Here is a 26217-nt window from a genome sequence, read left to right on the forward strand (position 1 = left end):
CCGGCTTGTTGGGCAGTATGGTATTTTAGAGTCCAGCTACCCATTGTGATCACTTGTCTAAACACCTTTATGTGCTAAAATACCTCTAAGCCATATATACACACCATGACACTGCAAACGCACAAACGAAGACCTCCCCACTGCACTGAAATCCTTCTGAGTCACTACTGAGCCCTACCATTTTATTATTGTATGCAGACAATACAGTAGTAAATTGTATTCTATTTGTGACATCATTGAATTATTTCATTAATACTGTACATCTGATGAATGCCTTTGCCGAGTTGAGGAGTATGTAATGCGATGGAGGTTGGGTGTTAGATACCAGTGGTCATGTGGGTCATTTGCATTTGGTTTGTCTGTAGGAATGCCATTTAGGCTTATAGCCTCTTCAGTGTCAATCTCTCTTCTTCAGAATCGTATTCAGGTCTCCTTTGGGTCCTGAGTGACAGCACTCACATCATGAGGTTAGTGGTGAAGGTGTGAGAGTGTCCACTCGCTCCATGCTGCCCTCCACACCGGGTGCAAAAGCTTCACCTCATTAACAGGCACTGGTGGGCCATGGGCTTTTAGGAGCCGTCCTGACTCCGTCAAGGCTTCTTCACAGACTTATTGTTCTGATCTACCAATCCGCTCTCATCTTTCTTCCTTTTCAATTGGCCAACCTGCAGGGATCAACCAAAGCAATGTTTTAATTTTCTCAAAAATACTAACTCATGAACATTTAGGATATTCAGAATACAGTTCTGAATCCAGGCCAGGAGATCCTTGTACATTCTCAAACTGTTGTGCAAGTGATATCACAAAAAGCATACTATTAATATTTTAATACATTTTGCCTAGCCACAGGAGCACAGCATACACTACCTTTCAAAAGTTTGGAATCATTTGACATAATACTGATAAACTTTATAGAGTATGTGTATATATGTGACACTGAAAGGTGCTATTAGATGCTTCATGTTTAAAGTATGTCTGGGCAGAACAAGAAATTATAAATGAATAAATAACATTAAAACAAATTGAGCTAAAATTGCCATGTTCAAATATGAGGCAGTCTGGATATCAATAACTTAAAGGGGATTTCCACAGACTTTTCAGCAGTTTTGCCTAATTAAACATTAAGATTGAGAGTCATTCAGAATAGTTTAATGTGAAATGCTTCATTCCAAAAAAAAAATTTACCAAGTAGTAATTGTTCACTGGTAATGGTGATGTCTGTGAATCTGAAACCAGATGTCTGAAGAGTTCAATTCCTCTAAAAGCTACCTCACAGAAAGTTATTACACAAAACTGTCATTAATACCAGCCTGATGTTTTACACGTTTTGAGACAAAGGTTTGAAATTTTTAATGCATTAATGGCAGAGAGATAATTGTAGGTTCTTCTAAGGCAAAACAGTCCTAAAAGAAAGCTTAGTTGACATTTTTTTCAGATTTACCCATATTTTGCCATTATCAACATTACATTATACCCAATTTTTATGTTCACTAGTTATTTTATAGAATAAATAAAAATGTCTATATTTGTGTGGTAGTCATTGTAACACTGGGTTCCTATCACCACCACTGCAAGGAAATCTGTGATTTCACCATTACATCATTTCACAGCAACCCACTCTGAATGACTGTGTTTACATCTCTATGATGAAATTATGCAGACATTAAAAAAATGTATTCCCCTTAAACTTGCAATGTTGCACCACCTTCTTGGCTATTTTAGCATCATCTAGATCTCTGTTCATCATCTCTACACACATAACATTATATATAAAGCCATGTGCAGCAGCTGCACACTGTCAACATTCAAATGCATTTACATTCAAATGCAATACATTTTTGTTTTGATAGTACCGATATGCTGTGGCCAAAGGGTGTACCAGTGATATAATCAGAAAATGTATAGAAATAAATGTGGGCATGTCAGAACACAAAATGATTGATAGAGCCATCTCTCAGGCAGTGTAAACAACCCCGACTCCCGGGGCTGTGTAGAGCCAGGGCCAGATTATGAGGAGGCTGGTTTATTCCTATTTCCCCTGTTATATTAAAAACGTGACTGCAAAATGCCAAAACACACTCGCGAGCGAGTCCTCAATGAATGGGGATAAATGAAGCTAAAACAGCTAAAATAGAAAAGTTAAAATAGTTTGTAATCACTTGCGTAGAAATTTCCTTTAATTAAGTCAGTTTAAAATCCTATAACTGGAGTTCAAATGCCCTTAAAAATACAACAGCCGTGTTAAAACGTTTTATGCTGTTCTGTGTTCAAGGAAATTAATGCATTCTTTTATATTGAAAATGTTTAAGCATTTAGAAACTATGACCATGTTTGAATGCTCCATCTTAACCCATTTATTTTAGACCCGGGAGTGTTTGTTACAAATGCGACACCACCAATCGGCTTAACGCCCTGCATTTTTTAGCTGCCTGCATCACTTCAGCTCTCTGAACGGTGTGTAAAAAGGGCAAAATAGAGAACAAGCTGTCTAATGGTAATTCTAAGCTCACATTTTGTAGATACATTTTAGTTGGATAACGGACATATCGTGCCTGAGACACTCAGCAGCACTAACATTATATCTGTAATGTATAGACAGCCAGCTAACTGGAGCTGTGCTCCTGAAAAGGAGGTCGCACGTGCTCCTGTTACGAGTCAGCATTGACATATTTGCAGACACAGCGGAGACATTTATCGTGTATCTCATTGTGTGCCACACTTATAAAGTACAACTGTATAAGTACAAGTGGGAAATACTGTGAGCCTGGATGTAAGGAAGGTAGCTAACATATTAGCCTTTTATTTCCACATTTAAGGTGGACTACTATCTAAAGCACTCTCATAAATGAATCGCTTAAAATAGGATCCAGTTACTAAAACAAGAGCGAAACCGTGTCCAGCTACGACACAACTGTGTAGAAACCTTCATAACAAGCACTGTTAACAACTTTAGAAAAGCTTAAATAACCTACTTGACCTTTAGCTGGCATATGGCGCCGCAGGAGAGCAGTCACTTTATGTGAGGGAGAGAAGGAGCCGACGTGTGCCCCAGATATTGCTAACTCTGATTAGTACTTTGGCGGATTTGACATCACCTGTGCCAAATTTAATCCCACCCTATTCAAATCTAACAGAATGAGAAGTCTCTCAACATAACAATAGCAAGAAAATTCCCTTTCTGCCATTATACACTACAAAAACTATAGGTAATAGTTCAAAGTACGTTATGAAAACAAGCAGATGGGGCATTAACGCTGCATTTTACAGTGAAGTGATTGGCTTCCCACACTAGCTGTTAGCTGCTTTGGGGGCACGTCACTAAAACACAGACATAAGTTGTAGGCTATTTCTGTGTCCTGACAGGGCTTAATATCGTTTTTAAAAATGTACTTTTCAGCCAGTGTGATTATCTCCCCCTGTCCATTTTCCTTCAATCACTGTAATAACATCAGAGCTGGTATATGCGGAGCCTGGCCTCTTCCCGTTCCCCCATTATATCAAAAATGCCTGAGGGCACCCACAAGGAAGTCCTCAATGAATGGGAGTGAATAGAGCTAAATGGCCTTTACTTTTAGAAAGCAGAAGGATGTATTTCACTAAAAAAGCAGCAACAACAACAAAAAAAACTACCTGTATGTTTCCTTTGTTCAGCAGCAGGACGCTAGCATTACTGCTACTGAGTGCTGATTGGTACAGAGTGGAGCAGCTCGTTGGCCATTTTGAACTGCTGTAACTCGAGCTCAAAAACTCTATATTATATTAATATATAATATAATTATAATAAAAATATAACAAGTGTTAAACTGTTGTTTGTTCAGAAAATGTATGTATTATTTTGCGTTAAAATGTTTAAGCATTTGTAAACTATGATTTTGCTTAAATGCTCCATCTTAATACATTTTGGACTCGCTAAGGAGCGCCATCTAGCGTTTGAGAAACCTGGAAGACAATACAGAGCAGTAACTCTCCTTCCTACAAGTTCTCTGATAATAACCACCGCGTGGGTGAGAGACACAAGCGGCTGACGCCTCATATCAGTGTGATTGGTCGACGCTGAGCTCATTTGCATAACGTTTGTATTTGAATCTATTGTTGTTCCTCACCACAACCTAACATGTTACGGTTCTGTTTCATATAAAGTGTCCTAACAATTTAAAACAAGACGTCGACAGTGTACGTCACCAGCGTGCTGCAAACATATAACCCTATATCAGCACTCCCTTGCTTAAAACACTTTCCCTAAAAATTGTCCTTCACGGGACAGCACTACGCGTTTTTAACACGCCTGTTTTGAGGTTGTTTAACTGTGATGAGATGATCTGCGTACCTTGGCGTCGTGTTCGGCGAACCTCTGAAACATGTTGGCGTAAATCTTCTTATCGCGCTCGTGGTGTTCACGGATTTTGCGCTGGCAGACGGCGATCCGACATCGGGCAGCTCGATTGGAAGGGTTCACCTGCAGGACCTGTCGGAAGTCCATCAGGGCCAGAGTGAACTCGTTCCTTAGCAGACGAGCCTCCCCCCGCCGGTATAGAGCCTTCTCGTTCTCAGAGTCCAGCTCCATCACCTAGCAAAGAGCAAAGCCATCAAACATTAGCTCTGTTCTCTCCGTTCTCTGAAGCTGCACTGTCTGTGCTTCAGTCACTGTAGCTGTGTATGCCATAGATCTGCGCAATAAAATGACAACGATGATTATAGAAATCTAACATCAATGATGCACCTGAGGAAAGTTATTTCTGATAAAAAGATTCTGCAGCTTTGTTTCTCAAGTCAGGTTTTCAGGCTTAAACTTTAAACAGTTATTACTTATGTACACTAGATGGCGGTATGTGCCATTTTCTTACCAGACTCAATACAACAATGAGCGTGACAGCAGAGTTAGATTATTTTAGTGTTGAAATTAGTAAGGAGATAGAAAAAGGAGAATAAAAAAGGCTGTGAGTTTGAGGTGAATGCCTAAGAACAAGAAGAGACTGAGGGGAGAAAAAGTACACAGAGCCAGAGGCTAGATTTTTCTCACATGGAGAGCATTTTCTGAACATCTAGGGGGCCCAAGTGATATTTATTTTATAGGTCTCCTCACCCACTTCAGTCATATTATTTTGTATTCAAGAATGAACAATTAATATTTTATTAATGCTGATCAGGAAAAAATGTGCGAAATTATAAAGTACACAATACACAATGAGTATGTGACGTGAGCATGTGAAGAAAAACATGAAGAATAGCTGTCTGAATGGTTTGTAACTGTACAGGAGAATGAACAACAAGAAATGTATGCATGTTAATTCTGGGTTATTGTTTCAACTGCATTTATTTGCAGTTATTTTGCTTAGAACTCTTATTGCGAAGGCAAGGCCAGTCTGCCTTGGCTGGGTGTGTGTGTTAGAATAAGAAGATCTGTGAGTCAGTCGGAGCCGAGAAGATGCAAACAAATCCAGAGCTGTTATCAAAAGCTACTATCAAAAATATGAATGGAATGGCTGTGGCAAGCTATAGCTGGATAATAAAGCACTACAACCTTTGTGTATGCTCCCTCTCTCTCTCTCTCTCTCCCTCTCTCTCTCTCATATATATATATATATATATATATATATATATAAATCTCACATGTCCAAATTGTGCTCAAAGTGTCAATATTTTGTGTGACCACCATTATTATCTAGCACTGCTTTAACCCTCTTGGACATGGAATTCACCAGAGCTGCACAGGTTGCTACTGGAATCCTCTTCCAGAAAACTTCCATGCGACGCACTTTACGAAGGGAACTCCTTCAGAATGTCAAACTACATGTTGGAATTCATGTTTCCCTCAATGAATCATAGCTCCCCAGTGCCGGCTGCACTCATGCAGCTCCAGTCCATGATGCTACCACCACCATGCTTGACTGTAGGCAAGAGACAGTTGTCTTGGTACTCCTCACCAGGGCTCCGCCACACATGCTGGAAACCATCTGAGCCAAACAAGATTATCTTGGTCTCATCAGACCACAGGACATGGTTCCAGTAATCCATGTTCCCAGACTGCTTGTCTTCAGCAAACTTTTTGCAGACTTTCTTGTGCATCAGCTTTAGAAGAGGCTGCCTTCTGGGACGATGGCCATTCAGACCAAGTTGATACATTGTGTGGCATATGGTCTGAGCACTATATTATATATATATATATATTTATATTTATTTATATATAAAAAATCTTTGTGTGTGTGTATATACACTGCTCAAAAAAATAAAGGGAACACAAATAACACATCCTAGATCTGAATGAATGAAATATTCTCATTGAATACTTTGTTCTGTATAAAGTTGAATGCGCTGACAACAAAATCACACAAAAATAATCAATGGAAATCAAATGTATTAACCAATGGAGGCCTGGATTTGGAGTCACACACAAAATTAAAGTGGAAAAACACACTACAGGCTGATCCAACTTTGATGTGATGTCCTTAAAACAAGTCAAAATGAGGCTCAGTATTGTGTGTGACCTCCATGTGCCTGTATGACCTCCCTACAACGCCTGGGCATGCTCCTGATGAGGTGGCAGATGGTCTCCTGAGGGATCTCCTCCCAGAACTGGACTACAGCATCCGCCAACTCCTGGACAGTCTGTGGTGCAATGTGGCGTTGGTGGATGGAGCGAGACATGATGTCCCAGATGTGCTCAATCGGATTCAGGTCTGGGGAACGGGCGGGCCAGTCCATAGCTTCAATGCCTTCATCTTGCAGGAACTGCTGACACACTCCAGCCACATGAGGTCTAGCATTGTCCTGCATTAGGAGGAACCCAGGGCCAACCGCACCAGTATATGGTCTCACAAGGGGTCTGAGTATCTCAGCATATGGTCTCACAAGGGGTCTGAGGATCTCATCTCGGTACCTAATGGCAGTCAGGCTACCTCTGGCGAGCACATGGAGGGCTGTGCGGCCCTCCAAAGAAATGCCACCCCACACCATTACTGACCCACTGCCAAACATGTCATGCTGAAGGATGTTGCAGGCAGCAGATCGCTCTCCACGGCGTCTCCAGACTCTGTCACATCTGTCACATGTGCTCATTGTGAACCTGCTTTCATCTGTGAAGAGCACAGGGCGCAAGTGGCAAATTTGCCAATTCTGGTGTTCTCTGGCAAATGCTAAGCGTCCTGCACAGTGTTGGGCTGTGAGCACAACCTCCATCTGTGGACGTCGGGCCCTCACACCATCCTCATGGAGTCGGTTTCTAACCGTTTGTGCAGACACATGCACATTTGTGGCCTGCTGGACGTCATTTTGCAGGGCTCTGGCTGTGCTCCTCCTGTTGCTCCTTGCACAAAGGCGGAGGTAGCGGTCCTGCTGCTGGGTTGTTGCCCTCCTATGGCCTCCTCCACGTCTCCTGGTGTACTGGCCTGTCTCCTGGTAGCGCCTCCAGCCTCTGGACACTATGCTGACAGACACAGCAAACCTTTTTGCCACAGCTTGCATTGATGTGCCATCCTGGATGAGCTGCACTACCTGAGCCACTTGTGTGGGTTGTAGAGTCCGTCTCATGCTATCACGAGTGTGAAAGCACCACCAACATTCAAAAGTGACCAAAACATCAGCCAGAAAGCAGAAAGGTACTGAGAAGTGGTCTGTGGACCCCACCTGCAAAACCATTCCTTTATTGAGTGTGTCTTGCTAATTGCCAATAATTTCCACCTGTTGTCTATTCCATTTGCACAACAGCATGTGAAATTGATTGTCAAACAGTGTTGCTTCCTAAGTGGACAGTTTGATTTCACAGAAGTTTGATTTACTTGGTGTTATATTGTTGTTTTCCCTTTATTTTTTTGAGCAGTGTATATGTATGTTTTACATTTACATTTACGGCATTTGGCTGACGCTCTTATCCAGAGCGACTTACAATTTGATCATTTTACACAGGTAGGCCAAGGTGGTGTTAGGAGTCTTGCCCAAGGACTCTTATTGGTATAGTGTAGGGTGCTTGCCCTGGTTGGGGATTGAACCCCAGTCTACAGTGTAGAAGGCAGAGGTGTTAACCACTACACTAAACAAACACCATGTATGTATATGTATGTATGTGTATATGCATGTGTCATGCGCTCAGCAGACACAAGACAAGTCACTCCATTTCCCAAGAGTCACAGGGGACTCACGTGACTGATTGCCAGGCACGGCGCTCCTATCAGCGTTCACAGTCCCCAGACTGCTAACACTAAGCACCTGTGGTATAGATCATATGACCTTTCTTGATAGTATTTAAGCCAGGTATACAGAATATGAACTTTGCAAAGTATTGTATCATTGTGTTATATTGAGCAGTTAGTTTATGTTTGCTTCCTTGTGTATCTTGACCCCTGCCTTGTCTTCATGTTGCTCGTGTTTTTGCCTGACCCCTTTTGTACTGTCGCCTCTCTCACTGGATCTGTGTTTTGGCTTCCTGGATTGTATACGGACTATGATTTTGGTTTTTCCCTTTGGCTGAGATTAAACACGATTGACTTCCAGATCTGCATTTGTCTGAATTCTGTTTCCACGTAACAGTATTTCATATATATATATATATATATATATATATATATATATATATATATATATATAAATAAGAGAGAGAGAGAGAATTTTGTACACACATCTCCATTTTTGTTTTTTTGTTTTTTGTCGACCAAAAGAAATTATTTTAAGTTAGAATGTAAGGTAGAACTAACTTCCATTGAAAGGAATTTTTTAACCTTAGTAACTCCTTAAGTTACTATTTTGGTGATACATGCTTTTCTTTGGACAGCGATGATACATGTACATTCATACTCACAGATCTCTTGTAGCTTGGGGCCCTAAGCAACTGCTTATACCATTGATAAGATTTTCTCATTCAGATTTAAAATCGAGCATTAGGAGATAATAATTATCAATACTGAATGGAAAAACTGTGATAAGGCTTTCTGGTACTCTACCTTGTTACAATTCTCCACAGTCTGCGAGTATTCCCGCAGGCGTAGATAGCACAGAGCCAGATTTAGATGGGCCACCAGCAGGAGAGCCTGGATGGCCTGCTGTTGCTCCTTACCAACTCCGCACTCCATCTCCAACCAGAACACGATCCGCTGATATTGGATGACAGCATGGTAGTACCGCCCAGACTGAAAAGACACAAGCACAGATAAGCATACATCAACTATATTTTTTTGGAAAAAAATCTACTTTTTAATGAGGAACCTCAAAAGTGGGAGGTGTCATGTTCCCATAAGCGCAGAAGAGAGAGCCTAATAAACTTCAAAGTTCCTAATAAAGTTCCTGTGTTGGTAAATGCTGCATGTGCTAACAAGTCAACTGCATTTCTCAATATTTTTTTGTACTTCTGTTCAATTTTTTTTTTTTTTGGAAAGGCACTTGTACTTCTACCTGAATGATTTATTTCACTGAACTAGTGCTTTTACTTGTGTGTAGGTTTAGGGTTGCCTTCCTACATCAATCAAGGAAGCTTGGCAATACATTTAACTTAACTTCATATCTAAGGAAAATCATAAAGTAGGCTGTTGAATTTCAGCCTCTGTGTCACAACAATAAACACACACATGGTCTATGTAGAATATTCTCTTATATCTAAAGCCCACAAAAAGAAAAATAATTGACATTTCACCTTGAAGTACTGGGTCCCTTTCTGTTTGACCAGAACTGCCTTCTCCAGTTTCTCGTTCAAGTCCATTTCCCAGGATTCTTTGGCCTGTGGAACGATGAAGTGAGTGTCAGTAATGTGTCTGACATTCAATAAACACTAGAGGGAGTATTTTTTCTTACTCTCTATATTCATACACAAGCCTAGATATGATTACTACATTAAATGTCGATTTTACACACACACACACACACACACACACACACACACACACACACACACACACACACACACACAAACATATATATATAACTGTGCAATACAATGAGCAGAAATAACTTGTCTTTGGAGTAGGGATGTTCAAACTTACAAGCAGTCCTTTTTATGAATGATTATGTACATTTCTTTTGGATTTTTCTTTTTATGATTTTTTTTGGGATGCATCAATTTGGAAACTGTGGGTTGATGTCAGTATCCAATATTTTAATGTACATATCTGCCATTGCTAATATATAAACATTTACAAAAAGTTAGGTTTGAGACTACATTTATCTGGAAACTAAAGAAGCATTACAGATAAATACTTATTTGTGTAGAGTCAGTCAGTCAGAGTCAAATGCAGTCATAGAATAAAATACAGACAATTTAGTATAATATCACTTAAACTCTTCTGCAGCACAAAACATACATCAACGAATATCATTTGAAATATTGGTCAAATCTGAACATCTATCTGATGCTGATAATTTGAATAATTATCTGCTAATACCAATATGACACTATTATTTTTAACTTCCAATCTACATACAGATCTATTTTAATTGAAGTAATGTTCTGAACTAATGTAAATTCTGGACTTAGTTATTTTTAGCTATTATCTAATTACATTGGATCAGTAACTTAAACAAAGAATCTTCAGCACAAAACTTCACCTTTTCAAAATCTTTGAGTGTCACCTCATACAGCAGTTCTGCATTTGGTCCAATGTCATACTCTGGTTTTCCTTCTTTGCCATAGCCATATCTGTAAAACAGAGTACACAGCATATTAGATATTAAATTTGGCCCATTTTGTAAATTATACAAATAGTATGGTTAATTATTACAATCAGGATTCTGATTTTAATAAGAATTAAATAAATGAATAATAAATATTTCATACATATACAGGGAATAGAAATAAGTAGAAAATGTGTTAAAATGAACTCTAAAGTATTGTAAAACAATTTTCCTGAACCTACTTGGGTTTTAGATATAACAGACAGCATTCCCCTTTCTGCATTTTCTCCATGGCACGGTCCACTCCCAGAGGAACACTCATGTCCTCAGATTCTCCCACAACAAAGGTGATGTCCCGTGCCTCAAACAAACGACCACCACACCGTCCTTCCAAGTGGACTACAAGATACAAGTAAAACAACAGGCTTGTCTAAATTTCAGTTTTTTAGTACAGTCAGAACATCCCAGTTTCATTACACTTTTTGTTGATTTTCTAAGTCAAAATAAGTTAAAAATCCTTAACAGGAAGCAAAAAGAAATAAAACAAATCTTTTGCACGGACCACATTTTCTGCTTTATTTTTTTTCCAATATGTTTAATGTACAAAATAAACAGTAATTGTGTATTAAAATGCACAGAAGTGCGTACCTATTTTCACTTAATCAAAAAGACCAGGGGTGCCCAAAGTGTGTCAAAGTAGAGTGTAATGTAGTAACCTAGAGTTAGATGACTTATGAAATTAAATTGAGGAATTAAATTGACATACCATGAACTGTGGCCCCTTCATTGGGATTGTTGTATCCTTCACCTTTGACCTTTATTCTCCTCAAGATTCCACCATCCTCCGTAAGCTCCTCCCCTCTAAAGTTTAGCAGCTCTACCTAAGGAAGGAAAGGTGCAAAATATTAGCTGATTACTGGTATAACACCATTATAGACATTCCATTGTAACCTCCTGACTTCAAGAAAACATTTTCTTCCCTTTTTGGGTGATGATAATAGGTGCTGTATCTCTGTCTAGACTGGAAACCATACAGAAACTGCAGTGACTTTTGCACAGAATGCAGTCATTTTTACCTCAAACAGTAGAGTGGAGTTTGGAGGGACTTTGGGGGGGCTTCCAGCATTGCCATAGGCATATTCAGGCTTACATAGCAGCAAACACACCTCTCCTTTCTGCATTGAGCACACACCAATATCCAATGCCTTGATCACCTGGCCTGTGACAAATCAAAAGAGAGAACATCATGAACATCTAGTACTACCTGATTGTACCAGTTATGGTAATCCCATCATAAAAAAGGGTAATAAAAATCTTGACTACTGCTATTGTTCCAGCAGAGCAAAGGAACAATTATGTATCCTCACTTAACCCTCTCATGTTGTTACAGTTTATATGAATGTTATATGTTATTAGCCTAATTACATTTGATTGTATTTTGTGCAGCCAGAGACCTCCTTTGCTCATTTTTTAGAATTCTGGGGGAAATACACCAAGAAGCACATTTTTAACACAAAAATGGCACATAAGCTCTAACAGCTAAATATAGTATCAGTTTTCAGTGTTTAGTAAGTCTACGCTTTGCCTTTATCATAGCTTCAACTTTTTTAGGGCTTTCTTTCAGTTTTTCTAATAAATCTGCAGGGATATTTTTCCACACATACAAAGTTCAGTCTTAGAAGTTGGTTGTATTTTCTGCTTCTGATGAACCAATATATTACAAATTAAGAAATACAACCCCAATTCCAATGAAGTTGGGACGTTGTGTAAAACATAAATAAAAACAGAATATGATGATTTGCAAATCCTTTTCAACCTATATTCAATTGAATACACTACAAAGACAAGCTATTTAATGTTCGAACAGATAAACTTTTTTGCAACTATTCACTCATTTTGAATTTGATGTCTGCAACATGTTCCAAAGCAGTTGGGACAGGGGCATGTTTACCACTGTGTTACATCACCTTTCCTTTTAACAACACTTAATAAGCGTTTGGGAACTGAAGACACTAATTGTTGAAGCTTTGTAGGTTGAATTCCTTCCCATTCTTGCTTGATGTGTAACTTCAGTTGCTCAACAGTCCGGGGTCTCAGTTGTCGTATTTTGTGCTTCATAATACGCCACACATTTTCAACGGGAGACAGGTCTGGCCCGCACTCTTTTATTACGAAGCCACGCTGTTGTAGCATGTGCAGAATAGCATTGTCTTGCTGAAATAAGTAGAGCCGTCCCTGAAAAAGACATTGCCTGGATGGCAGCATATGTTGCTCCAAAACCTGTATGTACCTTTCAGCATTAATGGTGCCTTCACAGATATGCAAGTTACCCATGCCATGGGCACTAACACACCCCCCCTACCATCAGAGATGCTGGCTTTTGAACTTTGCACTGATAATAATCCGGATAGTCCTTTTCCTCTTTGGCCCGGAGGACTCGATGTCCATGATTTCCAAAAACAATTTGAAATGTGGACTTGTCAGACCACAGGACACTTTTCCACTTTGCGCCAGTCCATCTCAGATGAGCTCGGGCCCAGAGAAGCCGGCGGCGTTTCTGGTTGTTGTTGATATATGGCTTTCGCTTTGCATGGCAGTTTTAACTTGCACTTGCAGATGGAGCGACGAACTGTGTTCCTGAGCCCATGTGGTAATATCCATTACAGAATGATGTCGGTTTTTAATGCAGTGCCGTCTGAGGGATCGATGGTCACAGGCATTCAATGTTGGTTTTCTGCCTTGCCACTTATTTGCAGAGATTTCTCCAGATTCTCTGAACTTTTGTTGATATTATGGACTGTAGATGATGAAATTCCTAAATTCCTTGCAATTGCATGTTGAGAAACATTGTTTTTAAACTATTGGACTATTTGCTCATGCAGTTGTTCACAAAGTGGTGAACCTCGCCCCATCCTGGCTTGTGAACGACTGAGCCTTTCAGGGATGCTCCCTTTATACCCAGTCATGACACTCACCTGTTTCTAATTAACCTGTTTACCTGTGGAATGTTCCAAACAGGTGTTTTTTGAGCATTTCTCAACTTTCCCAGTCTTTTGTTGCCCCTGTCCCAACTTCTTTGGAACGTGTTGCAGGCATCAAATTCAAAATGAGTGAATATTTGCAAAAAACAATAAAGTTTATCCGTTTGAACATTAAATATTTTGTCTTTGTAGTGTATTCAATTGAATAAAGGTTGAAAAGGATTTTTAAGTATTCTGTTTTTATTTATGTTTTACACAACGTCCCAACTTCATTGGAATTGGGGTTGTATGAGTCTATATAAACCTTGAGTCTATATAAACTCCACATTTCAGATGTCAGTTTTCTCTGTTCTAGGACAAATAGACTTCTTTTTTGTATATTTCTTTTTCCCAATAATGGCTTTTTGACAGCTAAACATCCTTTCAGACTCTCTTCGCATACACTGTTAGAAATAAAGGTACCATGCAGGTACGTGATTTGTTCATCAAGGTATAAACAATGTTCCCTTAAAGGTACAACAGTGGTTTTAAGGTCCAATTGTGTACCTTAAATAAGTTTTTCCTAGTGGAAAAGTATATATTTGTATCTTTTTATAAACTAATGTTTTAAAACAGAAAACAGAACCATTTAATAAAAAGCCTGGAGGTGAGAGAGTGTGTGGAGTCAATACAACTTAGAAAATATCATTTCAGTGGATTATGGTAGAATTATGTTCCCTGACTAAAGGTATAGAGATGTACCCCTGAGGGTACCACCCCAGTGACAAGAAGGGTACTGCCCCATTGACAGTATCATATCTTTTTTTCTGAGCGTGTAGTCATGGACAGAAACACCTACAGATGTTTTCAGATCTGAAGGAAGAGAGGAGCTCAATTTTCTTCTATCACTCAAAGATGAAAGCTTTAAGTGCTGTTTATCTGATGGTGGCAGTTTTGGTGATTTAGCAGGTATTGGACCTTTTTTCTGTATATTTTTAATTGCTTTTATCTCGTTTTAGAACATCCTGTTTAGTTACTTCTGTTTGTTCCCTTCCTTATGCAAGTAGATAATTTTATATCTTATCTTAGAAATATTGTTTGCTCTAACAGCTGTAACTCCGTTGGTTTCAAGTTACAGTGGCTTTAAGGTGCACAAAAGTAAGCAGTGATTGAAAGCAACTGCTTGAAAGTTTAGATCTTTGACAGAATTTTTCCACTTTTTCAATGAGCCACTAAAAAAAAGTAAAAAAAAAAACTAACATTTTTTATAGAAGAAGGAAAGATTCTCTCAACTTTAATGTTTGTTACTAATTGTGAGTCATTTCTGTTGGTCTATTCACCCTAAATTGTTCACTTAAAGAGCATCAGGACTTTTGAAATAATGTGCAAAAAATGCCCAGAGGATATGAACAGGTAACACAAACTTAGATCGTGGCATGTGCCAGCATCTTGTATTATAAAATGTCCTCTTTATATAAACAGACAGTTGGGCGAGGTCATTTATGTCAAAACAGTTATATGCGACTTTCATGACTTTCTATGATGTGCACAACTTTCATGGCTAATTATACTGAAATAACAAGTGTGAGGTAACAGCAATTTCAGCTCTGCCTTATGCTCGAGTAAACCTGTGAAGACATTACATAATCGACTACAAGCAAAAAGAAAGTAAAGAAAAATCAAAGCAAGACACAGTCACATTACTGTCTGTTGGATGAACAGTTCCTTATCTGACATAAAGAACAACTCTTCCTCCAGGGTAGGTGTATAACAGGCATATGTTGTATTATTTAGGCGAAAGAGTGCTCTAACAGTTTGTTAACTAACAAGATAATTCAGTAGCATGCAGTGTGAATATAGATTAATATCAACTTGAATTCTAGACTAGCTCATTTACTTATTACATAAACCCAAATAGACATTTATAAAGGCTTGTTCTAACAAGTGGAGTTGTCGTAACAGTTCAACAGAATTGACAAAAGCAACCTTTGACAACTAATGAATGTTGGAAGATGTCCTTAGAAATGTTTGTTTTTTATCAGTTGTCTTGAAAAAGTGTTCAGGTGCAGGTGTCATTTAAGCTATAAATTACTTATAAAGTATTACTTTAGTCTTTTCAACTGGTCTTGTCAACATTAACACAGCAATTAAAATTCTCTATTAAAATGTCTCTGTCACTTGATATCTTTTCCAGAAGGTAGGTAGTGACTAGTATCATTTGTTCTATGTACTTCTAAGTATTTTTCAAACTTGGATCTAAAACAAGATTGGAGCTTAATTTTCTTCTGTCACTCAAAGATGAAAGCTTTAAGTGCTGTTTATCTGATGGTAACAGTTTTAGTGATTTAGCAGGTCTGGGATTTATTTTTCAAAGATAACACTATTCCTGCTACTCAAATGTATTTCTAAGGAAAATAATCTACACAGTCTACTCTGTCAGTGCCACTTCTGTCATTCAAATTGAATTTCTAATTCTCTTTTTAATGTTTAATTTCATTCTATTCTGCTGGTTCAGCATCTGTCCTGCTTTATTTTTGCTCACTTCTCCCAGTCATTAGCACTTTAGTTCAGACCAAATCAATTGTAAAAATAGTAGATAATTGATAAAAAGAAGAATAGACATGATAGATATAGTGTCTATAAAATTAAATAAAATACACAATAAATTTCAATACCTTTGCCCACATTTAAGACAAAAGGCTCTTTTCGGTCAAAGCTGGAGTCAAACTTCTTCCCATTAAGTAGTCTGCCAGTGTAGTGGACATGCACCTTGTCCCCGATCATAGGCGTCTCCCCTTCTTTACCTTGCCGCTTCACAATCTGTGGAGAATCAATTAAAGCCTTCATCATCAGCCTTAGTTTTTCTGATCTTCAAGTAATTCTGTAATAAAAACCATTCAGGATTTATCCACCATTGGGAAAACCACCCAGGTAAAGCTCTTTTAAGTGATGTGACTGAAGATTTTTTTTTTCTCCAGTCTACTCTAAGACACTATTTTAGACATTCTGATTTAAGAAATATTATATCACTCATTTTAGAGCTTTCATTTGGGTATAAATCTACAAAGAAAAGAGAATAGAAAGTTCTGACATTCTAAGATGAAAATGTTTAATTCTTAAAATGTATCAAATGTGTTAACACAGATTAACCTGCATTTTAGACTCCCAAAAGCAAAATGTTACACATCATCTTCAAATTAAGTTTCAGCAGTGCACTGTGCTGTAGAAACACCAAACACAATGTCCACATTCCTGTTCTACGTGAGAACTGGATGACCACATACACAGTAATAAAGGAAAAATGAAGATGTGGATCTGACCAGAGACCAATTGGCATTTATAATACTGTTTGGCAAGACAGCCATATTAAATATCTAAACCATATATCTAACATTCAACAGTAATGGTATTAGTAATGGTTCAGACTGCACAGGGCCACGGTGTACAAAATCAAGAAATTAATTTGTCAGTTGATCAGAAACTGAGTTATTTATGATGCACAGTGTAATATTGTATAAATCAAGAAACTGTGACTCAGACATAGAGAGTGTAAGATAACAGTTATGTTACTAACCTTACCATACTCCTCTGTCTTTATTTGGACTGATGTCAATACCTTGGGAGTTAAAGAGATCAATAGAAGACTGGCTAGTCGAAGACTCATCCTCAAACGTGGCCATCTCAGCACTCACACTTGCCCTTGTTCCCCTAAAACACAAACACAAACTAGTTAGAAATTGAGAGTGCAGCTTGTTCTGTTTATAGTGATCAACACAAAGGTAAATTAAATGTTTTCAACTTTTCTCTCGGTACATCTGTCATGAAATGTTCACACAATGTAAGGAGCAACTGTCATGCTTAAATGGTATAAATAAAATAAAAACTGTTTTTCATGACACCATCAGAAGTAGATCCATACACAAATGTCATACTGAGTATTTTAAACATGCCCTTTGTTTATGAAAGTTGATAGCTTTGGGTTGGGCCTTCCAGACAGGGATGAAGCCTAGTTTTGGACTAAGCATAAAGAATCTGCATACAGTATACTGTGTACTCCAAGCCTGTGTTTAATCCCATAGAGATTCATGTGATTCTAAAATCGGTTGGCCAATATATAAAATCACACTGAGTCTAAATTCATACTAAATTCCTTTTAGAAAAAATAATATGAAAATGTAGGACAGTGTTTGGATTTGTTTATATTTTGTTCAGGTTAGGCGTCAGTTAACCTCAGAAATCAAGAATCTCTGTTAATCTGACAGAATTTAAACTCTGGACTGCACATTGTACAGTTGTATTGTTCCAGACTATACATTGCACAATTTAGTGTTGTAGAACAGTGCTTTTAATCACTGCCAGGGAGTGGGTCACCAGGTGCTGGATTAAGAAACAATGTTTTAGACTGTACATTTTAGTGTTCTTTACTCCTCAATTTGGTGTTCTGGATTACACAGTTTATTGTTTAGGACTGCACAATTTAATGTTATAGACTGCACATTTTGAAGTTCTGGACTGCGCAATTTAGTGTTATGAACTGTACAATTTGGTGTTCTAGACTGTACATTTTAGTACTCTCAACTAGATTTAGGGAAATAGACTCCACATTTTAGTTTTAAACACAGACTCAGTTTTCTAGACTGCTAAATTTGGTGTTCTAGACTGCATGATTCAGTGTTCCAGACTGTACAATTTAGTGTTCTACACTTTACAATTGAGTGTTCTAGACTGCACAATTTAGTGTTCTACATTGTACAATTTAGTGTTCTAGACTGCAGTGTAGTTCCACAATTTAGTTTGGCTTCATAAGAAATGCTTACATTTCAAAATGCTAGGGAAATTCTGGACAGGTGAGATTTGCTTCATAAATTTTGATGCTACTTAAGCTGTGTTTCAATTACATTTAATTGTATATGGGTTCCTACTGCATGGGTTAAGTTTTAACTTTGTGTCCATTTTACATGACTAAGTAATGAGGAGGACGATCTGCTTTTCTTTCTGCTTCAGCTCTCAAACTAGCTAGGGTGATGTTCACTTTCTTCTATTGCTTTGAGTATCTTTATTTGCCATTGTTGAACCTAAAAGCTTGCCAAAACAGCCTATCCATCAGCAAAATATATCAAGAACAGGTGCCATAGCATCCCATATTTAGCAGTGGGGCATCCCCTTTTTTCATGAGATTTTACAGCTTCCTGTTCGACTTTCCGCTTATAAACACCCTCAAAATAAGTCATAAGTGTCTTCAATACAGACTATAATGGCAGTGGTTCCTTTCCTTATAATTTAGTGTCTCAATGTACAAGCAAAACAAGGTTCAAGCAGCTTCTAGCTGTGATCTTGTAATAATGTTCAATCAACCCAACAATGTTTAATCCTTGAAGTTTTGATTTGAGGATTCTTAAAATATATTCACAAGTATATACGCACCAGAATCTCAACCACAACATCTACGCAATCTAATTTCCTACAAAATTCATAGAATTCCCCAGATGTATAATTAGAAGTCTGCATGTGAGCTTGCTGGACAGAAATAGAGATAGAGACAGCGAATGAAAGTGTCTCCTGTTGTCTTTGTCGGTATTATAGCCATTTTTTTTCAAAGCAAGGATCTGCGCTTATCCATAGGCACCTATCTGCGTGTGTGTGTGTGTGTGTGTGTGTGTGTGTGTGTGTGTGTGTGTGTGTGTGTGTGTGTGTGTGTGTGTGTGTCCTTCTCTGTGATGGGAGGTGTGTGTGTGTGTGTGTGTGTGTGAGTGAGTGTACACTAAAGCTCATGAGTGTGTGCAGGGGAACACTATGTTCCCTCCATTCACAGTTCCTGGCACAATCTGATGGCGTATACCAAATTTCAGCTTCACATTGGAGCTCCGAGACCACTCTCTGTCATTTCACCTCCCAGTGTTAAACCAAACAAGCTCATCATTCCAACCCCAAACAGCTCATCTCTTCAAATCTCATATTGCAAAATGTGAATAATTAATATTACATACAACTATACGCACTGCTCACCTCTCTCTGGTCACCATAAATAATAATCAAATTTCAGCTTTTTGTTTATAAAATCCAAAAAATAGCACAACCTTACTAGAAAGGGCTCCACTTAGTACCAAAAAAGGTTATACACCCTTATAAAAATTCATCTTTAGTGAAGGCGATGATTGTATATGGAACCATGACAACTCAAACAACTGTTTGAATGTATAAATGGTTCAGTGCATGGTTATTTAGTCCTTCTGTATGATGGGAAAGCTGTTGTGTGTAGTTCTTTACAGAACATTTTTAAAAATGGTATATATGTGACATCTCTCTCTCTCTCTTTTTCTCTCCCCCTCTCTCTATATACATACATACATATGTGGGTGTATGTGTGTATGTACGTACACCACATGCATAAAAGCATGCAAAAAAAAACATTTAAGCTTTTGAGTTATCATGGTTCAAGGTCTTATATATAAAACAATTGCCTTTTACTATGAACCCTTGAAAAAAACACTTTTAAAGAGTCTAACAGGTAAAATAGTATAGCCATGTGTGTCTATAATAAAACCAACCAACAAACCAACATCTTAATGCCCAAGCACAATAAGGTCCTAGCCATTTTAAGCCATGATGTATTAAATTATTAAAGCAAAGCAGCAATGTTTAATCTTGCAAGTTTTCATTTGATGACCGTTTAACACTTTCAAATCAGACATCATTAAAATGTGAAAAAGTCACCTGAACTTCCCATTTCTCACAGCCATACACACTGGTCACTGGTCACTGTAAATGATAATCAGATCAGACAAAGCAGTGTAACTGGTGGCATTATGTCTATAAATGATGCTGTTCGGATGCTAATTAGGTTGAATGGTTTGAAGCTGCACATTTAGTGAAGAAGGGTGTCTCGTGAGTATTACGTCTGCGAACTGACCGGAGAGATGTAGGAACAAAAACAGATCAGAGAAGAGAACATTCAGTCCAGTCCTGCAAGATACACACTATGACTCAAGGCTCTTGCTCAAAGAACTTAATGTTTATCCACTCACACACACACACACAAAAAGCCACTTGCGCTATGATATATGTGGAAACCATTCTTACAAATTAGTTGCTACTAACAATGACAGGAAAATACGGTCCAAACACATGGAAATGAATGTACACACATGTTCAGAGTCCATTTTGATTAAGACAATTGTACTCTATGACTAACAGTCGACATATAATGTAATACATTTGATTCAAAGTTATGTACTTATGATCCATATAAATCCAAAGGAATCAATTGTTCCAGCATGAGCAATGTTTGTTTTGTTTCTTATATTAATGGTTTATATCATTCTGTATTGATGTATTGATGATATGTAAGGGTTCAAGATACAGATGGATGGGGGAGATGCAAGGGAAAAGCAAATTATCGTTTAATTTAGTTTAGACGATAAGTACTTGTGCCTTCTCATCTCAGATATGAACTAGCTCGATGAATGAATTAAAATTTATAATGTTTTATAGAGCTAAAATGGAACGGAATTCTTTCCTTAGGATTCTGCAGAACGTTTGGTACCTGCAGAACCTCTGGTACATGTCCTCTTGTTACTGTCAAAACAAAACCTTATATCTACAAAAATAACTTTATAAGAGAAGGAAGAACCATTCCTAACTTTCAATATAAGTTCATGTGAATATATTTTAATGTAAGTCTTTTAGGGCCACTTCTGATAGTTCCTTCATTAAGAAATACTGACACAATGTAAAGGGCACTTTCAAATGTTAAAAACAGTAAAAAATGATATAAGGATTTGTTCCATTAGTGACAATACACTATAGCCTATTCCAATATGTAAATGTAATATACTGGAATATAGTATATGTAAATGAAATATATTGGAATATATTACCTTTTTGTATGGGACGAAATGGTACCTGGTTAAAAAGGCAATTTACAAGCATGTTCCGAATGTTTGCTATAATATACAGCCACTTCTCTGTCTTTCTCTCCAGCTCTCTCCTGTCTAAAAGCTTTCTCTCGCTATTAACCCATTCATCCATAATTATTATGTCCTTTCTACAAAACTGCCTGTGTTCCACCTACATGAGCCACTCTTTTACAGGTTGATGTATGTGACTCTTCATCAGGTAATTGATGAGAATTAATTAAACCTCAGCTTATATTCATGTGGTTCAGTTTCACCAGATGCTTCTCGAACAAAGACAAAAACGCACGGCAGTTGAGTCATTATGTCCTAAAACAAATCATCTACACCGAAACACTTCCAGCTTATGCTCACCAACAATGATGTCCACAAAACGCATAGAAGTACATGTTCTCCACAAAAGTGTATCTGTTCTTTAGATTACATTAATGTGCTTTCTTATAGACATCCACTTTTACATGCTTTCATCACAAAAGGGGAATTTCACACAATTTGTAACATCAGATACATTCCACTAATGTCAGGTTCCTGTCTTCCTTGTACATTTTGTTCCAATCTAAAAGCTATGTCCTTCATTTCTAAAACAGGATGATGACAATAAGCACACGCTTGCATAAGTCTAGGAAAAAACCTTGAAGGCTGGCCTTCAGTGAGCAAACAGATAAGGGTAGGCAACACGCATTTAATTCCTTGTTTGTTTTAAAGAGTTTGTGATCTCATATTGACAGAATCCTTGTAGTTCATCCTTAAATGAACGGTCCAGAAATTAGGCTACACATCAGCTTTAGGGAGGAGATCTTGTACGAGAGTCTCCCCATATGAGCTCGTGAAAATACAGAAATGGGTTCATGGAGTTCCTCTGAACTCTCTCATCAGTGTTGAATGCGATGCCACAGCCTCCCTTGCTGCTTTTTTAAGATGTTACATGTGCAGCTTAAGGTACATGAATATATGAGCTGTATGTACATAACAAATAAATGAAGGCTGTTAATGTGTTGGGATTCTAATAGTTCCTTATTTAAAGTTAGCACAAGGACATAAATGACAAGGAATTATGAATAACCTACATAATATGTTTGGATTATGTTCTGCAAATAGACAGGTTAATGTCTCTATTATATAAATATAGTAATGTGTGTGTGTATGTATATATATATATATATATATATATATATATATATATATATATATATATATATATATATATATATATATAAACATATACAATAGTAATGAAATAATTAAAGTAAGACATTATTATGTTATCCAGTTACATTGGTACACTTCACTTAGCCTCTGTTTACAAGAGCAGCTCATGGGATGGTTGGGAAGTAAACGGCAAAAAGAGGATGAAATAAATGAAAATACTCACAGTATTTCTCTTGTTTTCCCGGGTCCTCTCATTTGTTTATCCGTATATCCGCATGTAACTTCGGCGAGTCTTACCGGCGGCGAGTGCAACATGTAGCTCGAGCGCTTCAACGGCGCTGCGCGTGTTGCTGCTGTGACACCGCCCTCCCGGCGCGAGAGTACTCAATGTTCCACCGGCACGTTTCGCCGTGAGTCTTTCTTTTGCCTAATCTCACCCGTATTCCGAGAAGCCACGCCCCCTGCGCTGGGATTGGCTAGTAGTTTCTAATCACAAGCAGAACTCATGTAGGCCTACTTACTGTCCAATCCTGCTTCGTTTCACTTCACTGTGAATGATGTTGCTTTACGTTATTTTCAGAGTATCAACATCAGCTCTACACAGAGTAAGAGCTTCTTCTCCTCCTGGTGTCTGGGCTCAGCCACAGTCAGCCGCTCGCCTTTAATGGAGCAGAGTGAGACAGGCATTGCTGACGGTGCTCTTAGTGGAGGTTACGGCTTACATTACATAAATGATAAAGAATTAGATTTAGAAACGGTGTGTGCTTCATGAGTATGGAGCAGTAGCCAGTCCTACCGCGGGGAGTCGGGGTTTATCGGAATATGTGTGAGGAGGAAAAAACACAACAGCGCTCGGGAGAGCCACATGGAGTGCAGCGGGGGGAGGAAAGGGAAGAGCGACGAGACCGGTGGGCGTGGCCAGAAAGCCGAGGGCAGGTCCTGTAAACTCTCCACCACCACAAAAGTAACACAGTGTTCCGGCTGTACTGTAGCTCGCCGTGATGAGAACACAGTGTCCTAGCTCAGACACCCTGACCCGTAACCCATTACGCGCCGACTCCCGCAGGGAACAGCGTGTTCACGCGGCCTGCTGTGGGCCACGGACACAGCGCGAGCGTTGTGCTTAATCCAGAAATCCAGATGAAGTATTAATTAATTGCTGTAATAAATACTAAAGTTGCTTGTTCTTTTTTTGTACGCTGTTTTACCCAACCCATATATATGCATATGCGCACACACATATGTGGTATTTATTAACTAGTATTCTGCACCTCATCTGTCTCATTTTTTCTAGATTAAACCTGCGTGGCTGGACGACACATCAACACACACTGCTCATAATAGACCATAAAAAGAGTCACACCTCTATTCCTCAGCATGTAGTTCATGTTTCCTCCAAAGAACTGGAAAGAAATGGAAATGACTTATACGAAAACAATCCGATTTCTGTGAATAGGCCTATTGAGAAAAATTTGCCCTGGATTAAAATAGGTTTGGAACTGGTGAACTAGACTACACAACAATATCTGTAAATCTCTACTAATTCTGTGGAATGAGCACATTTAGTCATCTAGGTCTAACAACTGCATCTTTTTTGTGTCCTCAAAGCATAACTCCTTCCACGCAGCCCTAGGGATAAGAAACAAAATAACATACTGTTACTCCTCTGTTTGCTACATGTTCGTTCCCTCTTTGTGCTGCAGGAGACATGATGTTCCCCCCTGGCTGATAACCCTGAAATCCAAAGCCTGTCTGCTTTAAGATCCTCTTAGTCATACTGCCCCTCAAGAGCTCAAGACTGAAGGCTATTTCACTACAGTTAAAAAAAAAGGAAAATCCTAGCAATGATTATTTAATACATGTGGAAAAGTGAGTCCTTATTTCTTCACTTGTTAAGGCCTTCTTAATTGCCCTTATTCTTAATACAGTGAAAATTAAACTGTGCCAATCTTAAGATACATGCACCTAGTTTGATGTTTGTTGATTCTGTCAGTTAAGACAGCAGTTTATGTTTCAGAATATCAGGTTGCCAGAAATTCTGCACTTTGCTTCTGTGGACAGGCAGGCCTTCAACGTATCATCTTAGAGGATAACAGAATCAAATGCTGCTTGGATTGATGTCTATGCAGCAGTTGGATTTCAGCAGAGCTGAGTGTGCACAATGCTCATTAAGGACGGCACAAAAACGAAACAAAGAGAGCACAGGGGTCGTTCAAGGACACAGGTTCAGTGCAGCACTTTACATTGCCAGTAACGGGAAAAGGAAGCCACAGTGCAGCATCGTCCGGGGGCGTCTTATTAGTTTTTAACCAAAAATATTCTATACTATGTCCTGTGGATTTTAGATCCACAGTTATTCATGTAATGTCAGAAGCCATAGTTTAAATTTTGTTTGAAAAATGTGCCAGCGTTTCCCCTGAAAGACAGTTCTGTGTAAATAGTGAATGTGGTTGTTATTGAGCAAGAGTAACAACCAGTTACACAAAAGGAGGCAACCCTGTACTGAAACAGAGAGGTGTCTTCACCACTCTTCAAAGCAAAACGTACACCACGCCAGTCTCAAACACTACCTACTCAGGTGGTGTTCTTTGGTTTAAACCTTAGAGTAAAGGTCACTCTCTTACTTACACGACATTATCCTTGTATACTGCAAATGCCTCTGTGAATAACATGTTTTTTTTCAATTCATGGTATGACATGCTTCCACAACAAAAACAACCCCTGAATGTGGAAAACATTATTTTGTTACTCAAATCATATATAAATCATACATAAATCCTGTGTCATTATAATTGATATAAATCAATTTATAGGATTGTCTGCTGCTTAATTTCCATTAAATCTGTGATAATCCAAAAAACAGTCATAGTTTAAAATTCAAAAAAAATGTTGGCATTTGTCTTTGACTGTATCCACTAAATGCAGCTGTAGCACTGATTTGGTGATGACATGAGGTTCAGTGACTGAAATTATTCTAGATGGCTATTTTAGATTTCAGCCACACTAATTATTATGAGGCTGTGCTTGAATGCATTCCAAACATGTTTTCTAAGAAATATATTTACTATATATATATATATATATATATATATATATATATATATATATATATATATATATATACTCTGAACAAACTCTGGCAAAACATCTTCAAAACTTGCTGTACAGTTTATTCAAATTTCCTCAAAACCAGTTTTAACTCAGCAGTGCTGTCCTTGTAGTTGGTATGAACTTCTGAAATATTTAATGCTGTCTTCGACATATTGTCACTGTCCAAAAAAATAATAAGTATCTCCATTTTTGTTATTTTTAAAATTATTTTTTGGAATAATTTGACAGCTGTCAAATCAGCTTTCCTTTACATTGTGTGAAAAATTCATGATGAATGGGCCAATAGAAATGATCTAACATTGTTTAAAATAAAATCTCTTTACATTAACTTACATTAAACATTCAGGAGGTTTTTCCTTCTCCTGTAAAGTTGACACTTTGGAGATACTTGTTATACTTGTGATAATATGCCACTTAGTAGTTCTATACCTATTATTTCCGGTGACAGTTACCTGAAGTAAGAGATATAGTTAACTTTGTGTTAAAGTAAA

The 26217-nt window shown here is 38.1% G+C and overlaps 1 protein-coding gene across 1 annotated transcript; it reads right to left on the reverse strand.

Moving 5' to 3' along the window:
* Positions 1–23025, reverse strand: fkbp5 (FKBP prolyl isomerase 5). Its single transcript, XM_017686338.2, has 11 exons — positions 22839–23025; positions 17128–17261; positions 16229–16373; positions 11670–11812; positions 11360–11474; positions 10836–10992; positions 10528–10618; positions 9620–9703; positions 8934–9119; positions 4328–4567; positions 1–665 (listed from the first exon to the last, which is right to left on the reverse strand). The coding sequence occupies exons 2-11, from the start codon at positions 17215–17217 to the stop codon at positions 591–593; spliced, it is 1326 nt and encodes a 441-aa protein (XP_017541827.2). The 5' UTR covers positions 17218–17261; positions 22839–23025; the 3' UTR covers positions 1–590.
* Positions 23026–26217: the final 3192 nt, after the last annotated feature.

Source organism: Pygocentrus nattereri, chromosome 26, assembly GCF_015220715.1.
Source record: "Pygocentrus nattereri isolate fPygNat1 chromosome 26, fPygNat1.pri, whole genome shotgun sequence".
NCBI classification, from domain to species: Eukaryota; Metazoa; Chordata; class Actinopteri; order Characiformes; family Serrasalmidae; genus Pygocentrus; species Pygocentrus nattereri.

Bases quoted from the DNA above. Each gene is read 5' to 3' on its own strand.
- fkbp5 (XM_017686338.2), bottom strand. From the start codon at position 17,217: ATGAGTCTTCGACTAGCCAGTCTTCTATTGATCTCTTTAACTCCCAAG. The intron at 16,374-17,127 runs GTTAGTAACATA...GATTCTCCACAG, and splicing joins AGACAGAGGAGTATGGTAAG to ATTGTGAAGCGGCAAGGTAA. The intron at 9,120-9,619 runs GTGAAATGTCAA...GTGTCTTTTCAG, and splicing joins AAGGGACCCAGTACTTCAAG to TCTGGGCGGTACTACCATGC.